Source organism: Phaethon lepturus, unplaced genomic scaffold, assembly GCF_000687285.1.
Source record: "Phaethon lepturus isolate BGI_N335 unplaced genomic scaffold, ASM68728v1 scaffold13930, whole genome shotgun sequence".
NCBI lineage: Eukaryota > Metazoa > Chordata > Aves > Phaethontiformes > Phaethontidae > Phaethon > Phaethon lepturus.
The window spans coordinates 12436-37778 of NW_010512704.1; the positions used below are offsets into that span (position 1 = coordinate 12436).

The following is a 25343-nucleotide window of genomic DNA, read 5'->3' on the forward strand; positions in this document are numbered from 1 at the left end:
CCCTGGCAAGGTAAAAGAGAATTTCTAGGTAAATTCAGCCAGCAGTACTGAGAGGATGCACGAGCACGTACCAGGCTGAAAGCTGCCTGTTGTCACTGCACTCTGAACTAGAGTCAAGACCTCACATTCTCAACTGTGGCCTCCCAGCCACCAGCACAACGTACCCCCATCACAGCTTGAATCAGAGGAGTTTTGTTTTCATCTTCATCATTCACCCAGTTGATCTCAGCACCATGTGCCAGTGCTTCTGCCATGAGAGGCAGGTTTCGGGCTTGTGCTGCCTTGTAGATCAACAAGCCAGGATGCAGCTCCCTCAGGTCCTCCAAATCTGATGCTTCCTGTTCAATCTCTGCTTCACCACTTGACTCCTCCGACACCTCACACTCTAAGAGGCAGAAAACAATGGAGAGAGATGACCCAAAAGCATCGCATTTCCAATTTCTTACGTTCCCTATTGTTCTTGGCACCAAGACCATCCATTCCTAACCATCCATCTTGTCTTAGCGCTAGCTGCCTCCCCACGCTTCCATCAACAGCCTGTGACACCCACCTTCCTCCGTCACGCTGTCCACCACAGAGCCAAACACCAGGATATCAGTGCTGCCATCTGTGCTTCCTCCAAGCCCACTGTCACTGCTCAGACCTGCAGGGCCAACAGAAGACAAACCAAGCCCATTTTAATACACAGGCACTCCAGTACCAGGCACAGCTGAGACCACAGGGGAAAAGGGCTGCGCAGAATGTCACACACACATTGCACCAGGCACTGCTGGCAAGGGAGAGGGGGACTGCTATCCCATTTAGCCCCACTCAGGAAAACTGCCCAAGGAAAAATTGCAAAGCCTTATGGTGTCCATGTCCCCACGCTGCCCTTCATGCAGGGATGCTCCAACATTGTCATGGCATTTTGGACTGTTGAGGACAGCCCTTGCTGCAATCCATGAGGGACGCTGTGACGTAGACCGGAGCAGAGCAGCAGCAGAGACAGCTTTGCAGCAGGTTATGTGGTGTCCTAAGAAAGTAAAGACACTCCTCTGCTTTTAGCACTAGTAATCTCAGTTTCCACTCTACCCGTGCTCTCCCCAGAGCTTTTCAGTTGTCACTGGGGCACTTGCCAACGCATTCCTCTTGTGACAGATTATTGACCACGACTGGGCCAAATAATATCACTAGTGAATATCTCAAGCCAAACTCTTAAAGCATTGTCCACTAGCTCACTCACCTTCACAGACATCCCTTCCCTTTCCCCACAGTGCTTCCCACCTTCCCTGCTTAGCTGGTGAATGTTACAAGACATCTGACTACATACAAGAAATGGAGTCATGAAAAGATTAAGCAACTTGTCCAGGGACACACAATATGTCAGTGGCAGAGCAACTTTGTACCTTTTCCAGCCTGCACCCAAAAGCAGTGAAGAAAATGACAAAAAGGAAGGAAGAAGCATGTGCAGGAATTGCCCCTGCGGGAACAGGGATTGCCCATCACCTTTCCTGAGGGATGCCTGGCCCCCTTGAGAACTCTGGCTGGACTCAGCTGCTTCTGCTTTTAACTTCCCAATGACAGTAAGGGCTGGGAGTGTCTGTCCTCCCAGAACTCAAGAGGTTAAGTCCCCATGATCTACCCCAAGACCTGCACTCAAACCACTGTGATTAGAAAGAAAAACAAGCCAGGCTGTAGCTGTCAAAGTGTTTCTAAAATATGAGCTGAGTAGTCTTTGCAAAGTATAATAGCAGGAAAGCCTGCAAGAACTAAAGATCTGAGCCTTGAAAACCATAGCGAACAAGACACCTTAACCTTAAAGGCTGTCTGCTGAAATCTTCAGAGCAGCTACACCTAGGTCCCAGACAAAGAACAATCTCTAAATCAGTGGTCCTGAAATCATGGCTCACAAGTAATCCTTCAGCACTGTTCAACAGCCAAAGGAGATAATGAAGCTACAACAGGAAAGGTTTAAAGTGGCACATATCATACGTATCATTTTTTGGATTTGCTGTCAGAAAAATCATTGCTGTTTTTTGTAGAAAGCAGACACGCTGCTCGGTGAGACTATGGTCTCCATTACATCAGTACAAGTACAGAGTGACTCCAATGAGGCCACATGGCACTACTCTAGATTTACATCAAAGCAGAAAAGGAGGATCTGGCTCATATCACATGAATATTAATACATCAAATTCCCAGTTCTGTTCCCACTGAATCAGTGATAAAATTCCTGTTTTCTTCCACAGGAGCAAGGTAAGGCTGTTGAGCAACTCTGAAGTCCTGCATCTCCCAAGTATTGTTTCTGTTGACTAATAATGCTGAATTCCTTGAAACTGGAATAGCCCTTAAGGCACTGATTCAAACAAGCACTAACGCACCTTCTCCATTGATTTCAAGAGATAACATGTACTTGTAGGAGAGCCTGTGATTTTCTGCTGTGCTGACTCAGGACCTTAAATATTTCTCAGAAGTTCATACAATAACAAGAAGCTGAGCTAAGTTTTAAAGTTACCACTCCTCAGCTGAGTATGATAATGGACCACACACCTAGCCTGTGACAGATGTGGGGCATTTGAAGTAAACACTTCTTACTTCCTATTTGCCATGAGATCCCACATGTACAGGATTGGATCCATTATCTCATCTGACGGACAGTTGTTCCTTTAAGATGTAGTAACTTGACTTCTGGAGGCCCTAGGAAGCTTTCTGCCTTGCGAAAGCCTACCAGCCTGTCTTTCCCACAAGGGACTGGTAATGTATGGGTTCCAATCATTTGGCTGAAAGAAAATGCATAACTGCCTCTGAAGATTGGTTTGGAAAAAGTAAAATTTGGGTGTCTCTCTTGCTGCTAGCTCCCAGAACGTCACCTTACCTCCGTCCAGGAGGAACGGTGTACCGCTCCCACCGGGACCAATGCCACTGCCACTCCATGGGCCTGTTAGCGGATGCTGCATAGAGATGTGGCTGGCACCTAGAGGAAGGTGGACGGAATATGAGGGGAGTTTATCGTCACAAACACAAAAAGAAAAATTGTCCGCAGTAAGACTTGCTAAAAAAGGAAAAAAAAGTAAAAGCCAAAACTAAAACCAGAAAAAAGCCAATGGAATGCATAGTCTGGGAGTAAAAGATGTTGGGAAAAAAATCCCATCCACCAGAATGCAAACACTGAGGATTGACTGGGTAAGATATTAAAATAAGAAGTGCAATAAAAGAGCAACGGGTTGGAGTTTGTGCAACTGAGTCCCCATCACTCTTCTGAAATATTTACCCTCTCTCCAGTGAGGCCGATACCTTGCCTTAGGTCTGGTGCAATGCACATGCCCTAGAGGAGCTGTGAGGTAAAGCGTGCCAGAAGCAGAGACACTTTCTTTCTTCGTACTTACTGCGTGGGCCAGAGCCAGCACCAGTGTCAAAGTAGGAGAAGAGAGAGTCCAGCTCATCGGGGCAGAAGAGGGAATCTCGACGGAACTTCCTCTCCAGCGTAGCTGCTATTTTACACAGAAAGATTTGGAAATGCATACTTAATAACATACAGATGAACACGAGACACAGTTCTACAGCTGTATTTACAGAGGCTGAGCGTGCATGTCCAGCGCCATACGTACGTGGTGCCCATTTACACCTTCAAAAATATAACAAAGACCTGACCATAGGTGGGGATACACTGCAGACCTAGTCACTCCAGAGCATTTTGAGCAGCCAGAACCCTCTCCTACAGATCAGGCAGGTAAAAATAAAAGGATTTGAGACTTTTTTAAAAGCAGGAAGCTGGAACACAAAAGCAAATGCACAAAGCAAGCTTAGAAGTTGCTGGATCACCCTAGCACAATGACCTCCTTTAGCCACAAGAACCTCCTTAAACCGATGGAAAATGTTAGGAAATGGCTCTAAAGACCTATGTCAACATGATTTGTGTAACAGCATTTTTCCTGATACCTCTGGCAGGCTGCAGGTCCTAGAGAATGACAGGGCCACACATGCTATTAGGGCAGTTGTGTACACAGCTACAAAGAGTGGAGGGCAGGCCAACACAGCTCTGTGCGGGGAGTGGGGCAAGCGAGGTTCCCACCTGATGACAACATGGCTGGTGATGCATTGCCTGCTTCATGGCGGTACTTTCTACGAGCCGTGGGTGCTTTTGTGGTGCTGTTGTGTCTCTGGCACTTCTTCACACACCAGCGTCGAGGTTTCCGCTCATTTTCTGTTAGAGTCTCCCCATTTGGCAGCTTCTTCAGGAATTTCTTCTCCACATATTTCACCTTGATCCAGGCTTCCTTGTCCTGCCTAAGAGAAGACCAGCATAAAGCTGTACACAAGGCCACACGATTCGCCTAAAGCAAACAGCCACGAGGAGACAAAGCTGCTCTGGGTCGTTTTATCAACCTGGTTTTGAACCCTAAAAATCACTGAGGCCTGTATTAAGAAGGGAGAGTTTCTCAAGCCTAAAAATATTTCCCATTTCAAAGCAAAACTAAGCGTAGTGTGGAGCTGAGAGCCAAACGTGATGTTCAGCCCTAGGCAACACCATGGGCTTCAGTTACATGTATTTGTAAGGTCTCAGAGCAGGTGTAAACCCAGCAAGCCCTCTTTCCCAAGCATGTTTCACCAGGTTGTTGGCTGGTAATGCCCCACTGACCGTTCTGGAAGTCAAGCTCAGGTTAGTTGCAGAGGGAGTGGGCTGAGGTAGGTGTACCTGAGGTAGTTTGGGCCCTCAGTGAAGCGCCAGTCACACTCTTAATCTAACTTTCCAGAGAGCTTAGAGCATTGGGTTTGCTGTGTGGATAGACAGCTTTCCGCAGGACTGAGAGGACCAGTGAGGCACTCGGACTCACCTGGAGCTCCCTGCTGTTGGTTTCTTAAGTCCCAACTCTTCACACTGCGCTTCATAAATCTGATTCATGGTACTGTTCCCCAGCTCGCACATCAGCTGCAATACAATAGGGAATGAATGAAATCCTCAGCTGAGTAGCTACCCTCCTTCTAGTCTAGCCTGCCACCGAGTAAGACTAATGGTGGACATGGAGGGAGTCTCTCTCTTGCCGTTAAAAGCCAGCACTCACTTTCAGTAACTCTGGCTCCCAGGAGTCCAGTGTGAGAGATCGGACTTTGGAGCAGTGAACGCCCAGACTCCTATTTATACAAAAGAAAGAAAACGGAAATGGTTACCTGTCTCAAAACAGAACTGCTCATGCATCATAGCAGATGCAGCTATAGCAGAGAGTTTTATGCATATGCATACACAGATGTACCTGCACACAAAGGTACCACAGCAAGCAATTACTTTTGAATCTATCTGCACAAACATAGTCAGTTGTAAGTCAGGCTCCGCTGTTTTTTCCAGGAGCTTGCAATGCACCTCTGGCAGGCAGCACAGAGCACACACGCATGCAGTACCTGTGGATACCAGAGCACTCAATGCACAGTAGAATGCCCAGGTTGATACTGGCCCAGCGAGGATCCGGCTGACCACAGTCACAGCACTGGTCATTCCCAGGAATGCTCTGCACTCTCTGCAAGATGGTCTCTCCTTTCACACTGCGCTCCCGGGAGTCCGTAGCAGAATCAATGCTGCTAGTTGATGGGGAAGCAGTCCGGTCCAGCCTCTGCAGGGAAAAAAAGGCTTCTAGGATTCTGCAAAGCACTGTGGAACAAACCAGAGTTTTGCATAGCAGAGGCATTGACAGGAAGCATTACGTGAACAAGAATAAACTAGGCGTAGTCCAACGAGGGAAGGGGTAAAGCCTCATTAACCTCCATCATGGCCACAAGACGGCGCCGCACCCCATGCCTGTGCTGGGAGTGCGGGCAGCGCGCTGAGCATCGCCTGGAAAAGTACTTGCTATCATGGGCCCTTGCTTGCACTTGTCCCAGCTAGGGAGCAAGCTCTTTCCAGGGGAACATAATGTCTAGGGTGACATCAATCCAGAGAGTGACGGCAAGAAAGTGAAGATGTCAGGACAACACTGATTTAAAGCCTTTCCTTCACAAGCTGGCTGAGGGAAGCGGGACTTTGGTAGATGAACAACTGTTGCCTTTCAGTTAGCACTGACATCAGCTCCCTTCCTTGAGGGCAGAGTATTTCCAAATATTGTCCACCCATGGATACTGGACCTGCCACAGCCCAAAAGCCCACTATCAGGGCTCTGAGACACGATTATAGATCTTTCATGACCCTCTCACTCACTTCAATATAGTAGCTGTCAGGACTCTCCCGGTATGCAGAAGCAATGCTAGCCTGGACAGCCTGAATCCAGGCCTGACGCAGCTTTTCCGAGTCAGCCTGCAGCATGCAGCTCCTGTGAGGGAAGGAAATGAGTTGGAACGAGCAAAAGGACAGGGTGCACGTTTTGGTCAAAATTGTTCCACTTCATCCTCAGCATTCCAATGGGGGTAGCCCCTTGATTTGACAGGCAAAGGGGCAAAATTAATCCTACAAGCTTGCACTGTCAGAGGTGTTCCCTCTTCAAAAATTCCAGGCATTCCAAGCAACAGTGCTAGCTGTTTTGAAAAGCTGACCACTGCCAGTTTCACTGTCTATATGTATATTAGGTACGCATGGCCTAGATCTGGCTTATGCCAGATGATGAATGAATCTTATCTAATGAACTTCGTAGGGACTGTGCAGTACAGGAAATGGTATCTCCCAGTCACTGTTTAATAGCCCAGGGCAGCATCTGCTCAAATCTAATCTCTTGCTGTTCCATCCATGGTCCAGCTACTATTGAGGATGGCCTAGGGAAGCCACCAAACTTACTTGGTAGGTGAGACGACTTCAAAGCAAAACCTCCTCTCTATGTCTTCACATGGCTTGACAGTACAGAGCCGCAGGTCTTCCACCACTACCGTGAGGACATCCTAAAAGGTTAAGAACAGGTGGCTTTGTTGGCTCCCTAAATCTGTGTCATAATCAGGCTTCCCAGAAAACTCCTTTCCAACCCCTACTGGTTAGCATATGCTGAGTCCAGAAAGAGCAGAGCCAGCCCACCACTGGGTAACTCTAGGGCAATAGGAAGGGGTTATACAGAATCAAAGCACAGGACAACATGCACATGAAGTGGCAGGCTTACTGGGGACCTCAACTTCCTCTGCTGAACAGGAGTATTTCGATCACCACAAACACCATCTGCTTCCACTTAGTTCTCAGTACAGTCTAACTTTGGAGCACAACAATGCCTGAATGGGCTTGCTGTCCCTCTGATACAATTCCCCTCCCCACTCCTTCCACCCCACTCCCCCACCATGGTAGAGAAGTCCCCAGCAAAGCAGGATATCAGACAAGTTGGCTAATCTGCCAGTGTCATCTGGGGTAGCCCCACTGACCTTTAGCTTCTTCTGGTACACCAGCTGACTGTTCTGTATGGAGAACCACCTCCTGAGGGAAGACAGACATCAGAACAAGTGAACAGCTGAGCTACAGAGAGGCAGTTCGTGTAATTTATTCCAAGAAGCTGGAAAGTAATGTCATAAGAAAAGCTCACACTTCTCCAGTGCCCGCCCTCAGAGAACAAAGGATTTACAGCCTTAGGGAATGACTCCTGGCATTGAGACGCTGTAATGGCAAGTGTTCTAGATACGCCAATGTACAGCAAGAAGGAAGGAAAGAAGGGAAGAAACAAAGGAGTAGGGCAGTCCCATATTACTGCCTAGGATTTCTGGGGCAGAAGTCTGTGTGTGCACACCAGCCCCTGGCGCAGGTAGTAAATCCAGTGCTTGTAGGACATGTTGCACTGGTTAGGACATACTTGTACTTGCATATGTGCACAGTGGGCATACTTGACATTTACTAGTAAAGTTGGATTACTTGCACATGCCATGCCAGATGCAGTGTGCGGGCTGCCTCTCCAAGCAGACTGTCATGAGGCAAGCCAGAAATTCCTTGACATCACGAAAAAACTTCCAAGTGGGGAAAAAAGAAAAACCTATCTCAGAAAGCCCTGCTAACTGTCAGCTCTACAAACAGTGTCAGAAAAAACAAGGCAAATGAGTTGCACATCTTGCTGTTTATATAGGCTATGCTATCCACCAGGCTGATTTCTCTGTACCCACTACAGCCTACGGGAGGCCAAACAATGCCAAAGGCTCTGTTTCCTATGGCTAGAGTAAGGACAGGTGTGTGTGAAGGGAGTCTACCTTCTCAGGAGGCAACAAATCACCAGCTAGCAGCTTGCCATTAAAATACAAGTTACAGAAGGTCCACGCGAGGTACAGAGGTAATTCCCTGGTGTCTTAGTCTTCAGTGCTAAATCCAAACCCCCAAGTCACTTCCTCATCTCAAGATACAGCATAAGGTTTAGCAACGTGATCATCTTCATGGAGGGTAGTGGAAGCCATGACCATCACTAAGCTTCAGGAAGAAGGTACTGGAAAACCTGAGCATAAAGAATCAGAGAGGCTTCCAGCAAGCTGTTGTTTAGCACCTGTATTACATACTCTGTTTGCAAAAGAACTAGGTTCTCTGGGAAAATTAGATGAGAGAGGATTCTTTTTTTTTTGACATTGCTGAATATTAAACAGAGATAAAAAACAACAAAAGGATTTGATATGCGAGGAGAAACGGGAAAATACAGGTAACTGGAAGCCATCCCATCTATGTGGGAGCCCATTTTGATGAGCTGATGGGGTTCTGCATCATTCTGAGCTGCTGTGACAGTAGTAGTCCATGCTCAGTGAGCTCTGCTGTCACATGAAGCCGAGCAGAAAGTTTATGTCTCAGGTTCTGGTCTCTGCTCCTGGCAGCTGTGCTCTCCTGCTCACCACCCCAGAGCATGCATTTCTGCCTGGCTCTTAGCCTGACATCCTGGACTGTGGGTTCTGCTGTTCTCTTTGCCTGCCCCCTCCCACTCGCATGAGGGGGAGGCACTAACAGTGAAGAGCTGAGTGACAGTGAGAAGGTGATGAGTAGGCTACAGGAACTGTGAATAGCTAAGATGTGGGTAGATATGGCTAAGAGTGTGGGTGGGACTGAGGAGACAAGAGATGGCTGTGGGGAGGATACAGACTGTGTATGACTGGGATGTAGGAAGATGCAGAGAGGATAGCTGGGATTTAGGGGACAGGGAAAACTAGTAGCCCTTGACACTAACATTACTTCAGGCATCAGGAAAACCCGAAAGTCCCAGAGGGTGGCGTTCCCTTCAGGATAAGGGCCGTTTGGAATAACCCTCGAATTCACAGCCAGGGGAGTTGCCAGGAGAATGGAGTTGCTGGGAACCGTTCATCTCTATCACAAGAGTCTAGCACAGGTCTTGACATTAGCCTGACTCATTTTAGAACAACCTTCTGCTCTGCAAAGACATGTGGTGTCAGTGAAAGCAGCCATATGACAGACTGTGGACCAAGGCTACACTTTGCTTAGGAAACATCATGCAGGAAATCCTAAAAAGTTGGTAAAAATTCAGCTAAGGTACCTTCCCAGTGCAACAGCAACATTGAAATGAAACAGCCCTGGAATGTCCCTACTAGAGGAGATTCTAGTACTAGACAGAGAGAGCTCCTCCAGTACTAGAAGCAACTTCAGAGAGGAGGAGTCACCTAACCAATTCAGAGATCTCTAATAATTTCAAGCCTTTCTTCCATGCAAATACAGGTAGTTTCTGTGCATACTACAAACTGTTCATTGAACCATTTAGTGTTTATTTATTCCAAAGTCTAACAACAGCACGTTTCAGCCTTGCTATGGTGTGTACTTTGAATGTATCCCATGGCCAAGTAAAACATAGCTTAACATTGTGTCATTTCCCTGTTATGCGAGAGGAGGAAATGTAGGTCAAAAAGGCATTGATTTAATGCATTAGAAACTCACTGGAAGGGCATATGAAACCCATTGACTATCTCAAGGGAAACTAAACACACAAATATCGAGCAAGGCTAGAACATGAAACCTTTGCCTCAGCTTTCCCAAGGTCTCTGACAGCTGTGGAGACTCCTGACTAGCACAGGAGGCATATGAGCCTGGCATGCCCAGTGAATGAAATCAGATTAAATACTTATAAATTATTAAGAGCAAGGTCAGTGCACAAAAAGCCATTTCTCACCTCCCAGCAGCACAGCTGATATATCCACTCTCACGTATCTCCCCATCCCAGAATAGACAGGTTTGATCCTCATGGCATGTTCTGCTGTGTTAGGGTATTTCTCTCAATTGTTACGAATTTACAGCTTTCCCAGGGCGAGACGCGAGCTGTATTGTGCCCTATTCTTCCCTACATGGAACGTGGTCATTCTTCCATTGTGGAAGGCACTCCTTTTTTTTGCCCTGGCATTTACTAAGATGCAGCAAAACATGAGCTGGCTCATTCCATGATGCAGCCTAAGAGGAATATACAGCTTCAGACAAAGAAGCATACTTGGTTTTGAATGGGGAGAATAATAACCCCTTACGTAAACTACACAGCACCTAGCTCTTTCACTGATTAACATACACGTCTCCAACACACTGATATGAAAGACCTGCAAAGCAAGTGGCTTTGCAAGCTCAGCATGTGAGTTATAACATGCTGGTAGAAAGTTTATGTGGCCTTAAAACACCATTGCAATCAAGCAGATGCTTACTCCTCTTTTCTTGAGCGGACTTGGCACCACGTAGCCAGGTTAGTGTGTTTATAAGTCTACACTAATCTCTCTTGAGACGCTGTTTCTCTCAGGAGGACTTACTCAGATGCAGTGTCAGGCTAACATGGCTTCAGGTTCTGACCTTACTTGCAGCCGACAGAGCACTGTCTTGCTCTGACTTGCAACCCTCCTGCTCAAGCAGGGCCAGCTAGAACAGGTTGCCTAGGACTATGCCCGGGTGGTTTCTGAATATCCACAGATGGAGACTTCACAAGCTCTCTCGGCAACCTGCTCCACTGCCTGACCATCCTCACAGTAGAAAAGCGGTTTCTTGCGTTCAGATGAAATTCATGTTTTTAATATCTGCCCATTGCCTCTTGTCCCGTCACTAGGCACTGCTGAGAAGCCTGGCTCCCTTTTCTTCACTCCCTCCCATCAGGAATTTGTACACACTGGTAAGATTCCCATGCTGAGTCTTCTCTTCTCAAGGCTGAAGAGTTCCAGCTCTCAGCCTTTCCTCATATGAGAGATGTTCCAGCCCCTTAATCATCTTTGTGGCCCTTCACTGGACCACCTCCAGTAACTCCGTATCTTTCTTGTGCTGAGGAGTCCATAAGTGGATACTGTACTCCAAATGTGGCCTCACCAGTGCTCAGTAGAGAGGACCATCTCCCTCAACCTGCATGCAAAATGGTCTAAAACAAAAGTCTCTGTATGCAGAAACTATCAAACCAACTTCATTTTAACTATTTAGCTTTTAACTACATAGCTCAGAATCCTTCCAGTGATGATTAACCATTCCTAAGATCCTACTAACAGTGAAGCGTGTTCCTGTGCAGGCAGTATTAGCTGTATTCAGAGTCATAGCCCAAATATCAAACGGAATATAAGTTATTACTCACCGATTCCATGTTTTGAAAGCATTGCTAGCTCTCTTGAACAGGTAGCCTTCCATCACCACTCCATTGGGGGCATCAACATTAAACTCCACCTTTGAGTCATCATAGGAGAAGTCCTGCAAATAAAAAGAGTGAGACTAACATGACTGCACTCTCCAGGACCAAGATGGAGATGAGTCTAAAGCATTAAGAAGAGAAAAACATCTATGTCAAGATTCTAAGGTTCAGGCAGAGCTCTCCATCACAGCATATCCCTATGCCTGAGCAGGCTGCAGCCATGAATAGCAGTCATGAATTATCCTCATTCCAGTAAGCTCATCTGTCCCTATCGCTTGGAGGGAAGTACTATACATGCTGTATTTCCACCCTCTGGTAGCTGATAAGGAGAAAGGCAGGTAGCTTATCATCATGAGGACTAAAAATTCCCAACATCCAGGGCCATCTGCAGTGGGAAATAAAGCAACAGAGGTGCTTTTTACTGGCCAAGTGAGCTAGCAACGCTGCTGCTACCGCTCTGTTCATCAAGGGGCCAGGAACAAAATAAACTCAAGCCTTTCCACACAAGGAAAATGATGTTTCTAGAGGAGAAGATTTATCAATTCCATTTTCATTAGCTATCATCATATGTCAGCTCCAATCTGCAATCATTCAATACTCTGTGCTATGCTACCAGTCAGAGCTGATTTGTCAGGTTTGGCACTGATTCACCACATAGAGCTCATGGATTCTGACAGCTGGCGAGCAAGACACAGAGCAGAGAGAGTAGCAGCTGCTTTCACAGAACGCGGGATCCTTCTCCCTGGGCAATGGTCTGCCTCCTTCCCAAGAGAAACTAGGTCATGAAACCTAAGTGACTCTCCCTCTGCCACCTGGGGAACTAAGGCACATTGTCTCTTTGCACACTGATTCTGCTCCGATGATGGATTCTACCCACACCTCCCCCTCTAGAGTGCAAGTATTTCTCTCCGTACTGCTTGGTTCAAAGAAACAACAGTGCAGCGAACACAGCCCCATTAACTTAAGTGCCTTTCCTAGCTCAGCATATGCAGACCCTTGTGATGCTGTGTTGCTAGGCAACATGCACTTCACTCTCATTAGGATGAGTTATTTTCATGTTCAGAGATGCAAGCTTGCCTGGGAGGTGTCATAATAAGAATAATACTGATACAGGAGGAGGAGATGTAATGGGACAGGACTGAGTCATTTCTTGGAAAGACAGCATGATGCCCAATTAGACAGTAGAAACTGCTGTAAAGCACCCAATTAAGAGAGGTCTGCTCAGCCCCAAATTTTCTTGCCATAAGAGGGTGAATCCCATGGGGGTTCTCTTCTGCAGATGTCTTTCATGTACATATTGCAAACAAAGGATAGGGGAAATTTTCCTCTAACTCGTAGATTTGAACGTGTGATTTTTGTAGAGCTGCTCCAAAGTGACAATTCTATAAATTTGATGAGAATCTGCACTGTTTTATAATAGATAATGCAAACGGCAAAAAATCTGGACTTTGAAAAGTGCACAGCACGTATAGGGCAAAACCCTTCCAAACCGGTCATAAAAATGGCCACTTAGCTGTGCCTCACTGTGGAAGAGGTAAAAATAAGGGGGAGGGTATAAATATAATCACCTGACTTCTTCAGCTGTCTTTATATAATCAAGCAGTGTGATGGTAAGAAGGATATATTGCTGATCAGTGCAGAAGGAACAGATGGGCCATATGCGTCACTAGAGTAAATCCACTAAAAATCAGTGGAGTCAAGCCAGGTGTGCATTTAACCTCATTGAGTCTGTATTGTACCACATCTCTCTAAATTTGATGGCTAAAGCAGAACAGTTGAAGGCACACGGAGTTGTTCCTTGCCTTTGAAAGAACTCTAACCTGCACCAAACCCAGTTTTAGAAAGAGAAAATTACACACAGAAACACCAAGCGCATACACAGCTAAGATAACAGACAGCCATGACATCCAAACATCAAAACACTTTGCTGGGGAGAATGGCTTGTGTTTGCGTTATTTTGAAGATATTTCTCTTCCTTGTTCTCTCATTGGTTAGGAAACATCCCCAGGCCAAATTCTGCTCATATTTCTGCTGGTGCAATTCCTGAGCAACTCCACTGCTACCAACAGAGCTACGGCAGCGCAGTTCAGGGCAGAATACGCGACCAGAGCTGTAAGCAGGATTTGTAAAGTAGGTACAAATCAAGGGAGAGATCCAAGGGATAAGGACCAGTCTGCCTCTTATCCCCGGGGCGTGCAACAGTCTGATCCTCAGGGGCACTTTGTTCCATACCATTGCATTCTGCTTGGAAGCACCTGAAGTCGTTGCTACAAAGCTACTGAGAGTGTTGAGAGACAAAAGGTGTAAAGGAAAGGGGAGGGTGAAAAAAAAATCCAGAAATGATCCCCTTGATCAGTATAATTTTCTCCTTTCTCAGCCAGGCTAAGGCCAGAAGGGAGATGCCCAGAAATGGCTCAGCTAGCTCAAAGGCAAAATCACGGCAACTGCAATTGCGAGACTTCCAGCACACCACAGTGAGCTTAAACTATGGGCTTAAACAAATGGACTCCTAGACTCATCATCTTGTTGTAGCCCATAGAGGGAAATTTCTTACCACAGCCATTGAAAAAGGGAGGACAAATTCTGGAAAAAGTTACAAGAACATCCGTTGAAACCTGATTCCAGGTTAAAGCCTGTTTCCAGGCTAAAGCTAGCTTAGAAACTCAGGAAATCATCTTGCCAATGGTGTTGAAACATCACAGTAGTGTGTGGCCACAGCTGGATACACACAGATGTATGACAATGAATCCCCTTAACTGGCAGACCTGCCCTTCATGTGTCCCTGTATCTGTTCTATTTATTGACACAAAAAGATTTTGATCCTGTTAATTCTGGGAAGTATGTCAAAGGGTCCTGGCTGACAGACACTGCTCTTGCCAAGCACATCATCAACTATGCCGTCAGTAAGTCTCTCTGTGACTCCTACAAGGGATGCAGCGCATCAGTGGACTGTCTGACTCCACATGGAACTCGGAAATAAAAACCTTCCAGCCTTGTAAGCCAAGCCACAATTTGTGGGATGTGCTGGTGGAGGAGGAATGTGTCACCCATTCTACAACATTCAAAGTAACTGTCTTGATTCAAATCTTACCCTTGACAAAGCAGGATAAGAGAGTGCACACATACACTTTCTCTTGTCCCCTCTTTTTCCATTTCCTGCTACGCATGATATTTCAGTGCATGATTTTAACAAGCTACCTCTTACTGAATCCTTCCCATCGTTGCAATGTACGTTGAGTAGGCAAGTCTGCTCTAAATGAGTTTGGACTGATTTATTAAGTCTGCATTTAGCACCTCATTGTCTCTGTAATATAAAATGCTTGACATGGAAAAGGCTTCCTAGGATTGGGATCTGAATGGCTTCGGCTACAACCGCATATGCAATCATGATTAGCAACAGCAGTGACATGTTGGATCATACACTGGTAAAATAAACTGGACGTCTTCCAAAATAAGAAACCAGATCTCTGCCATCATCTGCTTCCCTTTCCTTCACCGACTTTGAGTAAATCACACCAATCTTGTCTCACTGTCCCCTCTCCTCCTCAGTCCTGTCACTCGGTTTACACGTGAGGCTGCCTGGGAACTGATATTCTTTTAGAAACGACATCACAATGGGAGCACACTGAATGCTGCTGAAGCAACAACCAAGTAACACATTCCAAGAGACACATCCATAGGGATCTGAAAAAGGACATCAATGGAGACACTTTCAAACCAGCAAATGGAAAGCAAAAACCCTCACAGGCAAACAGACCTGTAAAAGAAGAAAAAAGAAAAAGGGGGGGGAGTGGGGGGGGAAGAAGAAATCCTGTTTGAAGGTTGCCTCACAGCCCACTCAGTTAAGAACTCCCTCGTCCATCTCCACACAGCATGCAGAGACTGCTTGCATTGCAGAGGCCAGACAAGCTCTTCCAATTGCTCCTGTGAAAGCCAGCATTTCATGCAGAGAAAATGGCTGATGAAATTAAATAAACCTCCAGCTTCGGTGAACAAACTTAATATGAAGATGCCCCTTGCCAGCCTGGAATCCTTGGGTGGGGGGCTGTTAGTTCTTCTAAGGAAGAAGCCCTGCCTCAGAGCACACCCACTGAAGTGGGAAGCTCTTGTTTATAGGTTCATTCCTATCCCAAAGGGCACAACACCTGGCTGAGAAGAGATCGAACCTTTCTCTAAAATACCAAGACTTCCTTAAAATTCTTTAAAATACAATCACTATGGCAATGGCCCTTCCTGAAAAGCCATAGCATTACTCCCTCAGTGTATCAATTCAATGTGGAAATAATGATACTGTCCTTTTCTGTACAATGTTTTGATTTCTACTGATAGAAAACTCTATCAAAACTAGACAATCATGACCAGTAAATCATTTCAATTCAGGTGTTTTTCGCTATTCAGAGAAACATCTCACTACCAAACCCCATGTTATTTTTTTCAATCAATACCATTTAGGATAACCCACAACACATGCAACACATGCTTTCCCTCATAGAAGACAAAGGCTTTTATCCAAAAGTGCCCTCTTTACTTAAGTAACATATTATTATTTTTAATATTATTTAACAATAATAACATTTAACAATTTAATTTAACAATAATATTATGTACACTCTAGCAACATTATGTATACATCCATGTATTGAAAAGAACTTCTCCTGGAGGTGAGTTAAAAATTATATGTGACTAGTTTGGCTATTCAATTCTAAAAATAATTCAGAAGAATATTCACATTCCCTAAAGATGCACTCACACCCCTTCCACCAAACACTGGTGCATGCATATTCTGTTCTCTTCTGGTCCCTGAATATATTTCAAGCTTTTCTCTATTCGGCTGTTTTTGCCTCTGTGTATATACTGTGTACAATCCAAGACCCTCAGAGGCAGATGGAATTTGGAGGAGGGCTCCCCCACCTACACTCCCCTTCTGCAGAGACAGCTTTCACTCATTCTGGCCAAATCCCATTTACACACCTTTTGTTTCTTGTGCTTCCTAATGCCAAATGATCTCCCTGCTCTGCAGCTTGTCAGCAGATGATGCATAGAGATCTGTGCCCTGCCCCAAAGCTTTTTCATCCCAGAATCAGAACCAAACACATTTGCTCTCCTGCAGCAATAAAGCTGTACTTGCTTTCGGGTCACATCAGTGAGCAAGGTCCTACAGGCACAAACCTTGCTCCCCCAAGGGAAAGGTGCCCTCTCTAAACTTTCTCCCCAAGTCCAACCAACCCTGCAGGAGTCTCCTTACCAGGAGGTATTCAAGCCGGCCGAAAATCTTCATGGTGCCAGCTGCAAGGGAGATTTTGCTGCTCTTGCCTAGAGAGCAGGGAACAGCTCTGTGTGTCCTCTCTCTCTCTGTTCGCTCTCTAGAGTAGCATCTCTGCTAAGCACCGTGGGCTGGCAGGGAAGGAGGGATTTCTTTTTCAGCCCCTTCTCCTTTACCCCTCCTACTCCTTTTTGGGAAGCTGTAAGCTCTGCCGTTGGCTCCTGTCAAAGCAAGGGGCACTAGGCAAAGGAAGCCTGCTGGCCTCTGGGGACCACTTGCTTACCCCCTCCTCGTGCCTCCTATTCACAGTCAATCAGCTTAGAGCAAGGGCTAATTATCATACAGCTGTCATGGAGGCACAGAAGGGAGCGGGAGAAGCCAGGCAACACGGAGCAAAGTTGACGGGAAGATGCTCACCGAATGCCTCCCTGACCTTAACAGAGCCTGGCTTGTCTGCCTTTAGCAAGGTCTGCTTCCCCCAGCTTCCTGGAGCAGAGCCACCCTTTGGCCAGTAATTCCACCTCTGCTCCGCTGCAGCCAGAGAAATCAGGGTGTTGCGGTGCCATATGGCCCCTCGTTTGTTATCTACCAGCTGGACTAAATGAGGCAGAGAGCTCTGCCTTGGCACTCCATGCGCCCTTCCCGTGCAGACAGACACGCAGCACAATTGCTTCCTCCGCTACTCCAGACCGTGGAATAGGTATGAGCCTGCAAAGGAGCTTTTATATAGCCCTGTATTCTTCCACTTTCAGAGACTGGCCTGTCAATTTTGGTGCAGTGGAAGGATTCAGGAAGGTCAGGATCTGTGAAGGGAGGACTGGTTTAAACATTACCGTTTCTCTCCTCAATTCCCATTGGAAAAAATTCCTAGGCCTGTGTGTTCCAGTGCTAAGTTCTCCAAAGTTTTTCTCCTAAGTGGTCCAACCTACACCAGGCCCTCTTGTGTCTGAAGCAACTGAGCCCACATAAAAACATACAGACTCGTTACATGTCTGGTTTAAGGCAGTTTAGTTCAACACACAAGATAAACGTGGGAAGCTACAAGACTATGCCCTCAGCCTTTGTAGAAATGTATCCCATACTGCAGTCTTGCATACATGCATCCCACACACAGTCAGAAGAAAAGGACCCCCAGCCTCCATGCTGAAGCTCTCCTCTCTCTTTGCACAACAGGAGGATAACTCAAATATTTATTGTAGCCCATAAAAACTGAGACTCTTCCTTTCCTCTTGCTGATTTTATTGGAATCCTTTTTGTATAAATGAGCATTATTTTCATATGAAGTGTGAAGCTGCAAACGGAGCTCTTTAAGGCTTTGGAGCTAGGAAGGCAGAGAGGGCAGCGGTTAAAATGACAGGTTGAAATGATAGCTGCCCTAGGAATCTGCCCCAAAGGTGGCAGATGTTCCATGAGGGAAGATGAGGAAAGGGTGGCATAGGACAAAGGCGTCTGAATTCCAGTATGAAAGAAAACAGTCAAGATTTATGCTGAGTTTTTCCCTCCTACCAAATTTATTTTAAAACAGTAATGAAACAAAATGCCACAGGCCACTTCCTTACGAAGTTGGCTCTTAGAAGGCTGCCCTCCATGCCTCACAAAGCTGCCCAAAGACAATTCAGTGAGCAAGGCCCTATCTTCAGAATCTGCACAGCTCCCCCAACCCAAAACCACTTCAAAATGTCCTATTTAAACTGGATTCGCTCCCTTTCTGTTGTGCCTTAGCAGGTTGTTTGGGAAGACACTGTGTTGAGGAAAAAAGGATACTTCTGACACTCCTCTCTAACTAAGCACAACTAAACCTCCAAATTTTTCAAGAGACCAGAGAGTATTCTGGGCTCAGCATGAAGACATATATTCAAATATGTACTGTTCTCCCTTTGGAGACAGCAAGATGCTCACCAGATGCAGAGTGCCATGCTCCATCGCAAAGGGAGGAGCAACACTCTACTCATAGTAGCTGAAAAGCAGCCTCATAGCATTTCCAGGCAGGAAGCTTTAAATCCGAAATTGCAGTAGGGATGTTCAGCTCTCTTACAAATTTATGCACACAGACAGCCACAGCTCTATGCACATGTATCCTGATAAAGAGTAATTGCTCATTCTCCCTCTTGGAACCTGACCTCTGCTTCATTCCCTGCTAGTCCAGTCAGCAAAGCCACGTAAAGAGATTTAACTGAAATGCACTGCACTAGAGAGATTTTCCATGTTCCCTCGAATGAGGTCACCACTCCAGCAGAGTCCCAGGGGAACTGAGAGTTCACAAATGGATTTACCCCTCCCTCAGAACACTTAACCAAAAGGAGCATATGCACAGGCTGATTCACAGGGAATGTCTGTCATTAGCTTTCAAATCTGGTTACATTTCCATTTCATGGGTTATGACATTTTTGAGAGAGAGCATTAGAAAGAAAACAGCAGCCACTTAGATTCCTCTTATTAAGAAGTATTGATCCACACAAGTGCCTGACAGATATGGACTCCTTAGCAATTCCTATTCAGGGCTTGGTTCATGAACAGCTATTTCTCAGGGCGTGTGTGTGTGCATGTTGAAAATCCACTAACACCCTCTGTTATGAGCCTGTGCACCCAACTCACCTCCCACCAGACCCATAGTCCTCAAAGGCTCCTAGGCACCAAATCAGTGTCAGCCAAGTACTGCTGCCACTGCAATACTGAACTCTGAGTCAAGACTGACCACCACACAGAGTAGAGGGAACTGAAATCTTATTTTAGCACAGGACTGAAAACTTTGAGGATGAAAAAAAAACTCACTTGAAGCTGGGCTTTAAAATTACATCTCCAGTGTTCAGGTTACAGCACTAATGCTATGGCAAGGCTTCTTTGTCTTGCTTTCAAAGGCAGGACTTAGTAAATATCCAGAGCAGCAAAATGCTAATTCTGAGAAATGAAGACGACAGAAGAAGGAAATACATGTGGGTACTCACCTGCAGGAGGGTCTGCAGGGGCAGGTCAGCAATCCATGAAGAAGAGAAGGAAAAGGGGAAAAAAAAAATTAGTTTGACATTTCTACAAACCTTGGATTTGGAATCATTCCCAGATGAATGGCCTGGAAAATCAGAGGCCACATTAGCCAAAGATGCCTCCCTACTGAAGGCTCAGACTCAGATAATAAAACCTATTATCTTGCCAGTTCATGGCGGTTACTCCCAATTAGAGCAGGTGAGAGCACACACATGGTGCATTACCATAGCTCAGCTTAAAACAACAGCTTGCTCAGCCACGGCAGCTGTATTGCTTGGGTCCCCATGGGCCTTTCCAAAGTTATGCTGCTCAAGGCTGTAGCCATGTCATATCCCAGGATCTAAGCAAGAATCACCTGAACTGCAGTTTGGAGTAGACCGGCACGAAAGAAGTTCACTGCAGCGCACTCAGCACGCTCCCCTCCCTCTCCCCCACAACCCATTAACATCACTTCAGGGCAGCGTGAGCTCACTATGAATGAAGACAAGGCCCTGTAGCAAGTCCTGTCTATGGGTACCAAAGGAGCGCATCCATTCTTCATCTGCTGGATGACTTAACAGGAACTCTAGCCACCTGCCTGGGCTGGGCACTCAGGCATGCTGCCATTCTGCTGCCTCACCATGGGGCAAGGCAGTGAGAAGTATCAGAAGGGACATGCTAATACTTCAGTAGCTGGAGAGCACAGGGCTTGCCGGACAAAAGCCAGCTTGCTCAGCCAGAGGAAGGATGTGAGACTGGGGGAAAGAAGAAGAGAAGAAAAGAAAGGGTGGGAGAGAAGTGCTCTAACCTCTCCTCAAAAGCAGCTCTGCTATGCAGCCAATTGTTTTCACAGGCAATTACAAACAACTACATCCACTTCTCTATCTCGCAGCCATTTACAGAACATGAACCTTTAAATCTTCCCACGTCCTCAGTAGCAAAGACGGAGACAAAGCGTAGAAAGAAGGTTTTCTCAGAGGCAGACCATATCAGTGACAGAGCTGGGAAAACAACCCAGGTGCCCTGACCCATGGGATCCCCCCTGTGTCCCTCTCCCTTGTGTACTCGGATGTGTCAGTAGCTGAATGCCCTGAATTTGATCACGCCTACCTACTAGCTAGACCTCCCAGCATCCACAAGGTTATTACTCTCATCTCAACAACTGCTGCTGCTACCGCTCCAGGCTGTGAAGGACTAACCCAGCAAGGCCCTTCATCAGGTGACTATTGCCACTGTGTGATCCAGACAACTGCACTGATGGAAAGAATTGCTGCTTGCACCAAGCTGCAGCCCCAGGACTCACCCTCTGCTGTATCAGCGCATGCTTGTGCTCCATCTCCCTCTTCTCCACTGCGGAATCAATCACCAGCTGGTCCAGCTAAAGGCAGGGAGGAGAACACCAGGTATAAAAGTCAGGAAGGAGGTTTATGAGCCACTGTCCCTCTCTGCTTCCCTGCTGTGGGATTACACCAGTCCTACCTAACATCCTAAGTCTCCGCAAGAGGGGAAAAAGGGCTGTACTTGGGTGTGCACTGAAAGTAACCATAGCTCCTGGCTGCCACCCCATAGTGCAGCATGGCTCATCCAGCAAGCATGATGCTCTTGACTACTCCCTGATTACCAAGTATGGTAGCTGAACAGGAAAGAGGGTGTCCTTTCAGGGTGAAGGGGTGCAAACAGGCAGATTGAGTCAGCCATATTCCCCATCCCCTCACCTCTGTGGCTAGTTTCTTCATGTAGGGATCCAGTTCATGGAGAAGACTGTAGCCCTGCTGGAAAAAGGTGTACTGGGCATGCATGAAGGACAGCATCTGGGGAGGGAAACAATAGTAAGGTCAGAACAGATTCTGGGACAAAGTGAGTGTGAAAAGTCCTTATCCCTTATTACCCACAAACAACTCTCTCCAGGGTCTAACCCTTTCCCTTCCCAAAGCAATTTATCCATTAGGTGCCTCTCCCTCTTCTCCTTTCTTCCTCTTACAAACACTTCCACGCTGTCAGGTAGCCCCTGTTGTGAGCACAAAGCAGGAAAAGCAGTGTCCTTCACCCCTGAAAGTTCCCTCCAGTTCTGGCCTGTGGAGTATCTTGCTGGTCCTTTGTTCTCCCCTCTTGTTAGCATACCTGCAGCCCCCAGAGCAGTCCCAGACAGTATCTCCAGGGCAGACCGAGGAGTCGGTATGTCGACCCATGCAACCTGAAATGGAGAGGGCTGCCTTTCATTGAGTCACTGAGAGCAGCCACAGAAAACACAGAGAGCCCTTACCGCATCCAGTATTTCAAACTTCTTCTTGGCCTGCAGGACATTGATCTGTGAAGGAATCAAGACAAGACTCTCAGCATCAGCAGCATTAAGCAGTCTGGCATGGACGCCTAAGTATGAACTTGCTGCAATACCCATAGCAGCAAACCACACACTGTTCAAGGACAGTTCTAGAAAGTTCTTTCCGAAAAGACAAGTTCTGGTGAGTTCCAGGTGGAATAAAAAGGGAAACAGCATATATGCATTTCATGACCTGGGCTGCTTCTGATTAAGGTCACTACTAGATGTATGTCTCTACCTAGGCTGACAACAAACACTGACCCCAGAGTGCAATTTGGTATCACATGGAGATGTTTAATCTATCAGGTCACTGCTTTGATTTCTCTTAGCAGGCTGAGAGGTACCAGTGTAGTGTTACGGGTTTTTTTCAGCAATCATAGTAAAGCCAGCCAGGAAATTGTGGTACCTGTGGGAGGCCTATGTTTCTCAGCCTGCACACCTATTTTTCTTGGAGAAAAGTGCATGACTGACTGCCCCAGAGACCATCACATCCCCTCCACACAGAAGCAGCAGTAGCCCAGGATTTCCTGTGCCAGCCATGATGTGCATAGGCTCCTGGGGTGGAAGAAGAGGCCTTTCAGCACATTCAGGCTTACACCTCTTCTCTGGCCAGGGAAGAACTGCAGTACCTTTTGCAACAGCAAGGTAGCACTGCTTTGGAAATGCACCCTGTTATTGCAAAAGAACCAGTTTGGAGCATTTCCTGTGAGGATAGGAGAGCCTGGCCATTCCTTGAGTCCTCCAGCAGGTATTTAGCAGAGTGCTTGTAGAAGGTCATCTATGACACCTCACAGTTCAGTGCCTGCATCTTTGTTCAGGCAAGTCCCACCTAAAATCCTACCATAAAAGCTTGGGCACAGTGCAGCAAGGTGCTACATCCCAATTCCTTGTGTCTCTCTGGTATTGTCCTATGCCACTGGGAAAATGAGTGCTAACCCCTGCTCCATGCAATTGCACAGTTACAGCACATTTTGGAGTGAACAGCAACCTTTCCCCTAAAAGAAGAACAGGAAAACTGGAATAACCCAGGACTATGAGATATGTAGGAAGAACAAGAAAGGTAGTATCTCTTTCTGATGTTCACCACTCTACCAGTGAGACTACAACCATCAGCATCTCTTGGAAATGAAGATAAAACTATTGCAAATCTCCATTAACTGGGGACAAAGGCAAGCTCTGTGAGACCTAATATGTTTCTCCAATACTGGGCCAAAGATCCAGAAGTTAAAAATATCCTTGAAATTTAAAAATACTTAAAAAAATAAATGTAAGAGGCTGAGAACGGACCCAGGAGAACATAATTAAAAAAAAAAATTAATAGCACAGTTACATAATAGTTTGCCTGCAGACCCCATGAGCTACCCTGGGAAGTCTTACAAGTGCTGCAGTTAGCACTGAAGAAACTGTCAAATGTAGCAGAAGGCTTCGATGGGGCTTCAGCTGTCAGTGTCACGAATAATGTGTTACCGTGACAGACAATCGGTTCCAGTGTGTTAATAACTCATTTATAAATGCAGCAGCAGTTTGCTTAGAAGCATTATGCTTGCAATAACTGAACCTAAAACTAGATAAAAGTTACCAAAGGGCAGCTTGCTAGTGCCTGTCACAGTTCTGCCTGGAACAGTATCCAGGAGGCACGCCATGATCAGCCTCCCGACTGTGTACTAGGCAACCTGGTCATCAGCTCCAACAACACAGGAAGGGAGACAAAGTATTTCAGGTATATTCCCAGCCTCCTAGATCCCTCCTTTCCCCACCCAATATACCAAGTTTAAAAAAAAAAAAAACAAAACACAAAAACAACTACTAACCCTGCTTTATACCAACAGTTTCACTGCACAGCAGTAATGCCTCCTGGCCATTTATAGCCATAAACCAGCCACTATACTAATGGAAATGTCCTACATATTACAGATATAACATGAAATTATAATTCTCTCACTATATCCTTAACTAAATATCAAAGGATGCCTAGACAAGTTCATGTCTATGCATTTCAAAACTGATGGATTTAGACTGGTACCTTGCAGTGGACCAACAGGGAAACCTCCCCAGTATTGGAGCAGCACGACCAAAGAACTCTTCCTCTTTGTAACTGGGAGAAATGGAGGGAGCTTACTATAGTGTGACCTTGCCAGAAAATACAGTTGCATTCATGTCTAAATCCTAGATGCAAAAAACTGCAATCCTGAAGGAGCACCAATGCCATGCATGATTTATACTTTAAGAGGAAAGCATTGCCTCTCTATCCACAGCTGCCACAGTATGTGACATCAGAGACTACCTCATGATCAGACAGAATGTGTTGGCAGATGGTGTTAGTTCAGTGCTGCAGGAGTGACAGCTAGTGGAGACACACATGGATCAACATTAACACTGAATTTGTGTGCCTAACACACCCACTGCCTGAAAGCACTGACCTGGCATGAAGCCTATGATTCGAAGAAAAATCCTCGACCATGCTGGGTGCAGTGAGTGAGTGTTCCCACAGGAAATCTCCCACTGGGAAGAGAAATTCAGTCTAACGCAGTATGTTTAATTTCTCTTACTGAAAAAATGAAGATTTCCCTTCTCAGGTACACTATAGCATTTTTAGGAAGGAAAACATGTCACAGACATAGTCATGTCAGTCCCATACAAAGGCATAAACAAAGGTAAGCACACATTCCTTAACAGACTCATAGCATAACCCACATTGGAAAGGACCTCCAGAAGTTTCCTGTCTAATTGCCTGGGCAAAGCAAGACTAACTTCCAAGTTAGATGAAGTTGCTCAGAGCCTGGCCCCATTGACTATGAATCTCTTTGGGTCCCTGTTCCAGTGCTGCATAACTCTGAAAACTTTTTTGCCTTATATTCAACTGGAATTTCCACTGTTGCAACATATGTAGGTATGCCCTGTGCACATACACATATGTACACACATACATCCATCCAGATGCATATTTGCACATGCACACACATTCATCTGGAGTTTGAGGCATGAACACAAGAACACAGACATGGATGTTTACTTGTGCACACAGATCCAGACATCTGCCCTTAAGGACATGTTCTACTTGTAGGAGCAGACAATGATTTGCAGAGAACACTTGACAGCGTTGCGTTCTGTTGCTCACTTTCAGCAGTTTCATGACACTGTTTTGCCAGAGTCTCTGAAGAGTTATAAGGATCAAAGCAGCTAAGGATTTGGGGAAGAGCATCTCCTCTCTTACACCAATATCCTGTGACTATTTCAAGCAGATGTTATCAGCTACAGAACTCATAGCCTCACCAGTGAAGGTCCTCTCATCCCAGCACAGCCTACTCTT

General features: G+C 46.1%; 1 protein-coding gene across 1 annotated transcript in view; it reads right to left on the reverse strand.

Moving 5' to 3' along the window:
* Nucleotides 1–25343, reverse strand: part of ACAP3 (ArfGAP with coiled-coil, ankyrin repeat and PH domains 3) — a 47203-nt gene that overhangs the window by 1133 nt on the left and 20727 nt on the right. The window contains exons 6-22 of the mRNA XM_010287883.1: nucleotides 21977–22021; nucleotides 21429–21524; nucleotides 21017–21091; nucleotides 19698–19709; nucleotides 11436–11548; nucleotides 7303–7354; nucleotides 6737–6837; nucleotides 6167–6278; nucleotides 5377–5585; nucleotides 5043–5112; nucleotides 4815–4909; nucleotides 4052–4266; nucleotides 3366–3470; nucleotides 2855–2953; nucleotides 551–643; nucleotides 165–385; nucleotides 1–2 (exon numbers count right to left, since the gene is read on the reverse strand). The exon at nucleotides 1–2 is cut by the window's left edge and continues 120 nt beyond it. Coding sequence (XP_010286185.1) covers nucleotides 1–2; nucleotides 165–385; nucleotides 551–643; nucleotides 2855–2953; nucleotides 3366–3470; nucleotides 4052–4266; nucleotides 4815–4909; nucleotides 5043–5112; nucleotides 5377–5585; nucleotides 6167–6278; nucleotides 6737–6837; nucleotides 7303–7354; nucleotides 11436–11548; nucleotides 19698–19709; nucleotides 21017–21091; nucleotides 21429–21524; nucleotides 21977–22021 — 1715 coding nt within the window. The remainder of the gene's footprint in view (nucleotides 3–164; nucleotides 386–550; nucleotides 644–2854; nucleotides 2954–3365; nucleotides 3471–4051; nucleotides 4267–4814; nucleotides 4910–5042; nucleotides 5113–5376; nucleotides 5586–6166; nucleotides 6279–6736; nucleotides 6838–7302; nucleotides 7355–11435; nucleotides 11549–19697; nucleotides 19710–21016; nucleotides 21092–21428; nucleotides 21525–21976; nucleotides 22022–25343) is intronic.